Raw genomic sequence first — 11907 nt, 5'->3', positions numbered from 1 at the left:
TATCACATTAGATTACAGATCTCCAGGCTATAGGTGGAGTTGGGGATGGAATGGGGAGCTAATTTAGCATGCAACCACAAAATAGAATAGAGGCTGAATGAATGAGGATTTAGATGAACTGCAGTGATATGTGTCAAAACTGGATTGGTACATGTCAGAAACAGCTGATTGTCAAAGGATGCAAAGCTTGACTGACGTGGCCTGGCTGAACTAACACTATTAGACTGAAATTAGTTTAATATTCATTGCCATGTTGCTTTTGAAATTATAATGACACACCTATTCATGGATTCATATAGTCATTAGTCTGTTATTGTCACTTGACCTTTCAGTTTTGCTTAAGTGCAAGGTTTTCTGCATTCAGTCTTTTGACATCAAGTCTTTGCATAGCCTATTGTGCTTTCTAGAACATTTCTCTGTCTAGAGTAACAAATATTGCTTTATTTTCACAAGGACTTTTTTTCTGCAATATAAAATGGAACATTCTATTCAGGAACATATTTTAAAATGGCACAGTAACAGCTGCTATAAAATCCCGGAAACAGTTGAGGAATATTCTTCTTTTATTGAGTTCACTGAACACTCTTGCATCACTTTATTAAGGTTATTTGTGTGGGTGGAATGCTGTTTGTGTTAGTAGGTTCTTATAAAGATCTGGGAAATGAGAGTAGCTTTACTAATAGTAGGCTACATGAAAAGTATACTTAGGAAAAAATATATTTTGACAGATCACAACTGTGAGTTGTGGATATCAGCAGCAGTGTGCTGATTAGATGCAGCATACATACAAACAAGCAAGTCACTGAGTTTGCGCGTGGTTATCTGTATCGTAACACCTTAAGATAATGTGAGAACAAGCGTAAAGGTCCACAGATTTTAACACAGAAGCCAAGTTCATAATGACACACACAAACATGTTAGTGCTCATTCACCCAATGACAGTTATTATGACTAGTAAAAATAAATAGCCATTAGGTTAATTAAACTTCAGGGAAGCTCTGCTATTATAACACTAAACCGATCATGACCAAATCACTACTAAGGATCGTTTAAGCGCTTCCGGGCGGAAACTTTCCGCAGTGAGAGTGTGCCAGTGTTCCAGCGTCTTCCCTGGAAAGAACACACGCCAGTGTATGATGTGCGCACTCACTAGCGCTTCATACCCAGCCGGTGCATTTCCCAGCGTAACCGGAGTACTCGACAAACGAGCCAAAGATTTGTCAGCGCGCGCTAACTTGAGAAAATGAGAAAACAAACCGGAGAGTGATTGTTCTGCGCTTCTGAACGGACTTAAGTTCTTTTGTTTCGACCGGGCTTCTTGAATCCTTGTAAACATGGGGCTACACCGAAATGAAACGGTAATTTGGACAGAGGGGCATATGGACACGAACCAAACGACCGACACTCTTGGTCCGGAGGCAGTAATTGTGCCCATCATATTTGGATGTATATTTTTCTTGGGAATCATTGGAAACACTCTAGTGATGGTTGTCATTGGGAAAATAAAGTCGAGGCGCTCGAGAAGTACCACTAACATTTTCATCCTAAATCTCAGTATAGCAGATTTATCTTTCCTCTTGTTTTGCGTCCCGTTTCAGGCCACCATATACTCTCTTCCCGAGTGGATCTTCGGGGCGTTTCTGTGTAAATCTGTGCACTATTTTTTCACTGTCAGCATGCTGGTGAGCATTTTCACGCTTGTGGCCATGTCTGTGGACAGGTACATTGCTGTCGTGCTCTCCAAAAAGTCCCCGTGTATTCGTAACCGGAGGAATGCGCTCACTGGCGTCTGTGCCATTTGGATGCTTTCCTTTATCTTTGCTGTCCCGGTTGCGCAGCACCAAATTTTGCTGGATTTCTCAGAGGCTCCCAATAGGACGTTCTGCTGGGAGTTTTGGACTGAACGGGTGGCCAAGCACACTTATAAAGTGACCATTCTCGTGATAGGGTATCTGTTACCGCTGGTTTTGATCACATGCTGTTATGCCAAGGTAAGGAATCGACATTAAGACACTGTCTTGTAAAACCATCGAGGCCCTTACCTGCTGCTACAAAGCTACAAGTGTCATTTTGTACGAGCTGATTTATCGCTTAATGAAAGTGTGAGGATGAGAAGGTTTTTGGGAGCGGTTTAGAAATGAAAGCTAGCCTACTTGGCGCGTGTTTGCTTACTCTTTATTGCATTGTGTGTTTGTGTTTCCTCCAACTCGTGTGAATATGATTATCACAATGGCCAAAATAATTCACTATAGGCAAAATAGCCGTGGTTAGAACAGCTCGAGAACTTTTACAATCGTGTTCGAGAGCATTCGTGGTTTTTATGACAACAGGTGGCCATGCGCCCACACAGAGAGTTCGGTAGGCACTTCATAAATCATCTCCTCTGGAGTGGAGGTTGGGTAAAGTCGCTCACAAATAGTAGCGTATACGTAAGATCACCCAAACGTCACAGAGAAGATTGAAGATCTTTTCCAGATTCCTTTCCAGTTATTTGCAGTTGCATATGCAGTGACCTCATCGTAGAAAATCATAATTGCAGCAGTTTTCAATGACAGTTAAGTTATTACGACGAACAATCGATATGGCCATGCTTAGGTCAATACTTTGAGGTTTAGCCTTTAGATAAATTTAAATCAAAATGAGATACGTGGATTTTAGTCCATAGGCTATGTGTTAGCTTTGAGTTTATTTTTATTTTGTTGTACTCTTAGCCTATATGTTAACAAAATGTACTTTTCGCTAAAATACGCATTATTAAAAAAAAAAAACAAAAAAAAACTTTCTCTTTTGGACCAGAAATATTGATGACTCATCTTGTCCAGTCAGATTCTTATAATGAGAATGTCTATTTGTTCTAAACCACATTGCAACTAACAAGTAGCAAACAATAATTCAAACACTATGAGCTATTTTCTTTAGCTATAAGAGATTTTTTACCCAAACACCATTTTCAATTAACTATATGTCAACACAGGAAAGAAAGATGTACCTTTCATCAGATTTCATGCACTCTTTAAACATTTACATTATGAGTATGCAGAGCAGCATTCCATGTAGAGTATGGCTTTTATTTTGTAATACTTGTATTACATTAAATGTGACTTAGAGTGTTTACTTGTGTATTTAATGTAGATCAATGTATTTATTATGTGTAAATGTCGTACTACTGCTTCTGTCACACCTTTTATAGAAATCTAATATGTAACCTTTTGCTTAATGGTGGATGAGTAATCCACCTTATAGGCACTGATGTGGCTTTTTTATTTCAGGTGTTGTATCATCTTCATAAAAAAATGAAAAATATGTCCAAGAAGTCTGAACTGTCAAAGCGAAAGGTAAGAGATTTGTTTTGTGGATATGTGTTCTTCATAACATTTTATTATGTTTCAGTACAACTGAAGTTGTTCCAGATATGATGGCATGCTGGCATGATATTACCACAGTAATTTTGATGCTGTTTAGATTGTAGTATTTGTTCTAAAAATCCATGCATGGGTATGAAAGCTAGTGGAGCATGACAGACCCCATAAACCTTCATGGATACACTCAAAAAAATAACTTGTTGGTCTAACTTAATTCAATTATGACACCTATTTCCACACAGTTGAACTGATTTATTTGAACATAAGATAGGTTAATTGTACTGATGAGTAAAATTCATGCTAATTGAATGAGATCACACCAGTTTCATTTGACATATTCTGTGAATGTTTCCTGAACATAATTCATTCTTGTTGATCCAACCAGTGCTATTGCAATTCAGACTGGTGCCCTTGTGCAGTGTTGCTCAAGTTTTCTGCACTTTTAAGGAAATGGAAAGACCTGTTAGTGTTTAAGTGTTTAATGTTTAGTTATTTTGAACATTTAAAAGAGTTTGTAGCGTATATATATGAAACATTTTTTGTTACCATCATGGTGAAGATGTGCGCTTGTGCTTAGGTTGTGAATAGCTGTTGTACACAGACATACATGTTTCATGACCATTGAGAGGGATAAAGCTGATGACCATATGTAGACTGTGTAAATTATGTGCTGGCCCTCAAACTAATTTATTTATATTTCTATAAAAACTAAACTAAAATATCACTTTTTCATATGCTAAGTAACATTTATAGCATGCAAGTAATGATCAGGTAAAGAACTTCTCATCACTGGCTTTAGCACAGTTAAAGCTTGTTGAGAACAACATAGATTTATTTCATGCAGCCACCCATAGCCTAACCACAAGGTCTACACTTCAGCATAATGGTAACCTCAAAAAAAATCGACATAACAAACTCTTTTAAATGTCAAATATAACTGAACATCAAACTTTAAAAGGTATTTCCCTTTACTAAAAACACATTAAACAGCACTTAAGTTCATAATTTACTGTCCTGATCTTTCCCTACGCAAAGCATGCTGGGAACTAGAAATCCACTGCCCAGTTTCAATCAATGCAACATAAATGATTCATGTCGTCCCAACACAAATGGTTTAGGTTAACCTAACATTTTGCAAATTTAATTTCATTTAACATAATACAATTGAGTGCAAATGCCAATTAAGTAAAAAACTAAAGATTTGTGTTGGTTCAGCTTATTTTATTTAAATAAACTGAACAAGCAGCTAGAATCATTTTTTTGAGTGTATGTGAATTTTTACATTACATTGACTCTTAAAACAGTAATGAGATGCAGTGTCATTTAAAAGTGCAGTAAGCAATTTCTGGTAAACGCTGCTGATAAATGAAATCACCAAAATAATCTCATAGCCAGCGATTCGATATTTTCCGATACCTCAAAAAGGTCTGTGATACGATTATGATACGATTCGATTCGATCAATATTTCGATATTTTGAGCCTATTTTACACAACCAGTTAAATTTTTATTAACTCACAACTGCAACCAAAATATATAGCAAACATTTATTTCAAAATTTCACATCCTGAACCCTGATTGGGACATCCACAAATAAAAAATTCACACAGTAATCTAATGACAGCTTATGACATGACAACAGTCAAGAAAGTATTTTAGTTCTGTGCTAAAATGTGTAATGTCAAAAAACTGATAAACAAGGAATACATATACACACACACACATAATTAAAAGACATTTCTTTTAAATGTATAGCGCAGGTTTTTAATGAAGGAACAACATATTATAGGTAGGACAAAACAAGACAGGCTATTAATATTTTTTTATTGTGCAAATTTATTATAAAGGCTCTAATACAGAGCGGCACAAAGCACTTGCGTGCATCCCGTGTGCAGAGTGATGCGCTTGAAGCAACACAGAGTCACAGCGCACGGCGCTCCTATGCGGCAGTTTATTGACCATATTCTTTAAGTGACAGTTCCATCAACTGTCCCGAGAGTCTTTCACAAGCTCTGAAAGGTAGTTTAAATGAGAATGCACGCGTTGGCAATAATGCATAGACTGATATTGTGTGAAAATGTGGAGAGTGTTAAAACAAAAGTGCCTGTATAATTAGCCCACAGGTATCGATTTTTTATGCATTGCATCGATGCATCGGATCGTTAGACATTAGATCGATGTATCGATCTATATCGATGTATTGTTACACCCCTAACGTCGAATGCGTATGGCTGTCGCACTGGAAGCTCTTCATTTACTTTTTTAATTTAAAAAATACATTTACATTTTTTTTAAAAAGAATATTTGTCTTACACAAATGCATTGATTCACTTCAGAAGGCCTATATTAACCCCCTGGAGTCGTATGGATTCTTTTTTTTTTTTTTATGGATGGATGCATTTGTTTTGTCTTCAAAATCTGGGCAGCTATTCACAACCATTATAAACCTTGGAGAACTAAGGATTTTTCTTATCAAGGTGATAAAATGTTGTGTATCAAAAATGAGTATACCCTCCTTAAAGTTACAAAATAAAACCAAATAAAAATTTTCTGGCCCCTGAAATAATCAAGCCTTCATTTTAAGCTTTCATGTAGTGATGAGGGACTTTTTAGACAAAGAGCAGGAGAAATACCAAGCGAGTGTCTCAGAGCCAGCAAAAGCTATGAAAAGAGTGACTGTTTATCTCACAGAGTAAGATGCAGCCTGCAGAAGTGACATGCATGGTTGTTGTTCTCACTGGAACTACCTACTGTAGCCAAAGCACAATAAAGTCAGTTAGCCATTTTCAAGGCTCATATTTACAAAATATAGATTCTGGGAATCAATACTCAGTCAAATCAGTCATTTTGGATCTAACAGCATCCAAAATGTTATGGTGTTGCTAGAGGAGGAGTACAGTGAGGACTGCCTGGTTCCCACAGTAAAGTTCAGTGGTAGTAAAGCTCTTATATAGGGATGTATGAGTGCTGAAGGTGTGTTTTATCAATGCTGTCATGAATACACTGTAATTACACATGAATACTGTGTAATTTAATACACAAACTTGAAACAGAATATGTTACCCTTTCCTCATTCCCTGCATTGTTGGGCATTTTTTCAACATGACAATGAGGATATGCATTCTCCCAAGGTGAAAAACCTAACGTGGACACGAATTTCACACAATCGTAACACTCTTGAGCCCCTGTGGGGGATTCTGTAGAGATGGGTTGAGCAACACTCCCCAATAAAGATCAGGGAATTTAAGGAGCTCATCATCCAGGAGTTAAACAGGACAGATGTCATGACAATTTGTCATGAACTTGTACACTCCATGCCAAGAAGGGTCAGAGCAGTATATTCAAAATTATGGAGGGCTTGCTAAGTACTAGAATATTATACATTTGCTGAATTAAATCTAGGGTGTACTAATTTCTGCAATCCTTAATTTAAACAAAATTGGCTAATTTACTTATTTTAATGCTATTAATGTCATATATTTCTCAGTTTTTATTATATATATGTTTAAAGTCCCCCTGTAGTCAATTATTTTATGCCTTTAAAATAAAATAAAATAAATAAAATCACCAAAATTACATATTTTAAAAATAATTCAAGTGAAAAAAAATTCTTTATGCCTTAAAATATCTTGAATGTAACTCTACAACCTTGCCTCATTTAATATACATGGATCAATGAATATGCAAATTAGCCCCGCCTCCAGTCATGTCAGCTCAGAGAGTCTACTGTTGCTGCAGTGACGATTTGTTGTTTGTGTTGTGGCTACATGAAATAAATGCATTCTTGAATGAGCGCGAATTTCCAGCGTATTTACTTGATCTTATCAGGTAGGCTAATATCTATGGTAAATACTAAAGTATTTCGAAGGACAAAAACATGAATTTTATTGGCTTTACTTCTAGTCAGCTGTCACTTTACTTTGGCGTGAGCCCCTATGTGCTCACACACTTGGCACAGCCCATGCAACATTTCTGTCATTAATTAATATGAATTAATATAATTAGTCTTTTGCTTGACTACATTATCAAACAGCTAATAATGTGTTGCTAATGTTACACACACCGTTCCTGTTCATTATCTCAGAGAGAGTTAGACAGCTGCCTTCTAACAATCAGTATCCTTACAAACGCTTTGAACAACTCAGAACGTCAGTGGAGAAAGGCTTATAGTTCATCATAACATCGTAATAGACTCGCTATATTGATCAAATTTTCATATCAACAGAAAATTTACCCGGATAACCTGGCTTCTCTCGAGACTTTCCTGCTTCAGAGCAGTCATAGTTAATGATATGCTAAAGCCTGCCGGCACGTTGTTGTGATTGGTTACAAGGTAGTCTGTGATGTCACAAACATCTCTGATTTTAAACCGCAGGTTTTTGATTTCCTGCAGTTTCAAACATAAAATACTCAGCAATGGTGCTGACTTATGAAATTGCACATGGTTAGTCTTAAAGCATATTAAAAACACTACAAAAACATTATAAACAACATTAAAAATGTGATTTTCACCAAAGGGTTTTTAATACATTTTAGTTTTGCCATCTTTCCATGAATTGTCACTTTGGGAGCTGATGCTTGAAACGGGCGGTGGAGGAGGTTTAGATGTTCTAGGATAATAATAATAATAATAATAATAATAATAATGCAAATGAACAAACAAGCGAAGATGACACATGATTATATTCAAGCAAAAGACAGCATATCTTAGTTCTGTGAAACACAACAGAATCAACATTACTCACGTATTGAGAAGAAATAAAGCAACCTCTGCGTCCTTTTTTCAGGCCTTCCCACTCCTTAAGGTCTCCACATCGCTGGAAAGCTTCTCCGATATTAACGCGGGTCCTACCTCTTGCCTGATTCTAACCCTTCTTTTTAAAGTTATATTCCCCTGGCTTTTTCCTCTTTTGTATTTTCTCTGCCACTTCTCTCTTTCTATAGTCGTTCTGCAAATGTCTGTCTTGTGCACTGAGCTCTCTTTACTCCCCCCTTCTTGAACGTATACGTCCCTTACTGCTGATTGCCTACAAGTGTGTTTTTTTAAATGTTCTGCTACATTTGACAACCAGTGAGTGTTGTTGTGGAAATTCTAAATACAAATACAAACAACTTTACAAACACTAATCTAACCAGCTTGTGTTTAGACAACCTCCAGTTGTCAATTCAATACTTTGAGCAACTTCTTGTTGCCAGCATAATACTCTATGCAACCTCCAGTTGCTAATACATACAATACTGTGATGGCTTCCCATCTAAAAGCTGCTATCAATATCCCAAATCACAGGCAAGCATCAGGGGCCATATTCACAAATAATTTATCTTACTACTAGGAGTCCTCCTAAGAGTTTCTATCCAGGGGCCATGTTCACAAAAAAAAAAAAAAAAATCTTAAGGCTAAATGTTGCTCCTAATGCAGAAATTTATGAGCAACTCTCTAAAATTAGGGCCATGTCGCTCCTAATTTTAGAACTTGTAAATTTATAATCTAAGAGTAATTTACAAAGCTTTTTAACTCTAAAAGTAGCTCCCAATACATAGGACAGCAAAGTCCTCCTGCGGACTTCTAAAGCCGACGCTGTACACGTGAGCAGCATGACGTATCCGTGAGATGCCGACGCAGGAGCCGACCAATACTGAGTCTGCGCTGCACTGCCTATACAATGTAAGCAGCGAAGGAAAATTACTGTGGAGAGAAGAAATTGTTGAATAAAGTATTCTCGTATTCTCATCGCTTCATAACATTAAGGTTGAACCACTGTAGTCACGTTGACTATTTTAACAATGTCTTTACAATTACAATGTCTTTTTTTACAAAGCATTTTGTTTTGCTTGTGCTGTCTTTTCATTCCACTTGGTTTGATTATGTATTATTTATTTTTAAGTATGACTTATAACAACAGGCCTACTGTATAATGTGGTAAACCTTCAATGGGGATACCTGCTTGAGTATTTAAATATTGTCAAAGTTCATTTTCATAGGTTTAAAAAAAAAACATTTGCACCCTTCAAGAGCATTAATAGTGCACAGCCTGGGCATTTCAGACATTGACTTTCAAATCAGATATTTTAAATGCAATGTTTGATTAAAACTGACCATTTCGTGCAACCATTTCATCTGTGGTTTTAGCCCCTTACTTAAAAGATAATAGTCCGTAATAGCCAATATGCTCCAGAGTGGTCTCTTGTAACCAGTGGCAACCTAAGAGGATGCTATGGGGTGGCTGGGGTCAGCAGGGAATTCTAAGGACGCTTTTACTCATAGTTGAAAGTAAGATAATCCTATGTTGGGATCCTGGATTTCGCACACAAAACGCACTAGACCTGAAAGTAGTCTTTTTTTATGCCGAGGTGAATTTGACATTTAATGTGAGAAAGATTGGTGTTAGAGCACAACCACAAATCTGAGATCTGCATCTGTAGCAACAAATCACTAACCTTGGATCCTTTCATAGTAAGAATCCATTATGGGGAAAATGTTGTTTCTGAACATAGATTTGTGGGCTTTCATGTTGGTCAGTTATAATGAAGATGAAAAGGAGTGATCGCTATCTCGCATGATCCATTGTGCAATGAAAAAATGTTCAGTCTGAAGTCTACAGTGAACTGAAATGACACAACAGAGCTGTGTTAGTTCATAGAAAATGCAGCAAGAGAGTTCAAACGCTTGAAGAGACAAAAACTTTACAACTTTATATTGTATTTATTTAATTGTATTTAATTTTCTATATTTTTTATTTTCTTTATTTTGTGGGTAGGCCTGAAACAACAAGGGAACAGGTGAGGTTCTAGCTAAAACAGGGACATGCACAGACATTTTGGGGGGCAGGGGCTCAAATGGAAAAAAGGGCACTTCTCATAATTATTTATTTAAAAAAAATAATAAACCCTTAAATATATTAAGACAACTCTGACTTTCCTTACACTCACGCAATTGTTTTATACTCCACAGATTTCTACAAAATAATTAGTTCACATATAGAGACCATGGTCTTTTTTAGTATTCACTAGGTTTATCACAAGAGTCAACAGCAACTATTTTCAAGTAGCTATATATTTAGAATAAATGACCGCACCAAGGAGAGGGACATAGTTTCACTAATAATTTGTTTAAATCAATAAATCACTGTAATATTTTTGGTGTTATTGGAATACTTCTTTCATGAAGTGGACAATTTTAATATTTTGGTCCATTTTTGCTGCCATGTCTTTTACTCTAATGGAAAGAAAACTTAACCTTAACCCTATCCCTACACATTTAGATGGAGTTTGTTTTAAGCCTACTACCATTCATCTGTTTGTATCTGTAGATTTATTCTAAATTAACCAAAAGCTAATCTGCATATTTACACAAGTCAATAATTTGTTTTCCTGAACTGTTAATGCTTAATGAATTATATATTATAACAAATGCCTGCAGAGGGCGCCAAAAGTCTGCTGATTTTTGTTGTTAGACAGCAAAGCACGATCAAATCCACGATCAAAGCCAACCACCATGATTAAAAATATTAAGTAATATATTACTAATATTAGTTAAATAATAATATTCGGCCACTTCTTTGTGATAGAAATGCTACAGCCACTGTAATTTCTTTAACAAGAATATGTGGACATCAAACATGCAAAGACAGAGCTAGGGTTTAAACTTTTGTTGATGTATTATCCTGTGTAAGCGTAGATTTAAGAATATCATTATGTAGCTAATGCTGTATTATGATTTTTAAATAGTTTTAATAAACCATGCATCCTTAGAAAACTGTCTAATAAAGTGGTTCATGGATGCTCCTCTTCTGCCATTGGCAGCCCAACCGATATCTTCACCATGGTTCATAACGCAATGCATAGCACAATAAAATAATTGAAATTATAATGTGACATAAATTAGTATCAAATCAGGCAGATGCGTTGATTGTGGTCAAACTATTAATGCAGCGTTACGTGTATAAATAACCCTTAAATAGCCAAAACTTTCAGGTTTGTGAACTTAGGCTAGCCTACCTGAAAGAAATGCAAGGGATGGCTCCATCTAGGGCTTTTTTCTTTTTCGCAACTCATCACCAGACAGCAGTTGCATTTTCGCGGGAATAGTTGTCACAAGTTTTCAGGTTTTCAGCCAGCAGCAAACTCGAGGTTAGGTGGGGCGGGGCGTGCGAGCATGAATGGCGCGTCGCGGAGTGAGGGCATCTGAACTCGACAAAGCCAACCTGATATAGTATTTTTTTATTTGTTTTATTCAGTAAATATATTTGTTTAACAGGGAAGCTGTGCGCAAACAGGAATATATATTAATTTATAAAAAAAAAAAAAAGCACCCCAGAAAAAAAGGGCACTTTCTCTCGAGGAAGAAAAAGGGCAGGTGCTCATGTGTGCACGTGCCTGAGCTAAAATATAACATAAAATTCAAACTAAATGTTGCAATTGCCAAATTGCCTATATTACAATAAACTACTTGTAGGAGCATGCACTCAAAACTGATTTTGCCGTTAAACTGGACAGTGGATTTCTAGGTACCAGCTTGCTTTGCATGTGACTTGTTAGTGTTAATG

At 36.4% G+C, this 11907-nt stretch overlaps 1 protein-coding gene across 1 annotated transcript in view; it reads left to right on the top strand.

Moving 5' to 3' along the window:
• The first annotated feature begins 913 nt into the window (after window positions 1-913).
• The window catches only part of galr1b (galanin receptor 1b), a 35237-nt gene continuing 24243 nt past the window's right edge, over window positions 914-11907 (top strand). The window contains exons 1-2 of the mRNA XM_048184600.1: window positions 914-1991; window positions 3270-3335. Of these exons, the coding sequence (XP_048040557.1) occupies window positions 1335-1991; window positions 3270-3335 (723 nt within the window). The 5' untranslated portion in view covers window positions 914-1334. The remainder of the gene's footprint in view (window positions 1992-3269; window positions 3336-11907) is intronic.

Source organism: Megalobrama amblycephala, linkage group LG3 (assembly GCF_018812025.1).
Source record: "Megalobrama amblycephala isolate DHTTF-2021 linkage group LG3, ASM1881202v1, whole genome shotgun sequence".
Lineage (NCBI taxonomy): Eukaryota > Metazoa > Chordata > Actinopteri > Cypriniformes > Xenocyprididae > Megalobrama > Megalobrama amblycephala.
The sequence above is the reverse complement of the archived record's forward strand: the minus strand, read 5'-3'. Positions and strand labels throughout refer to the sequence as shown.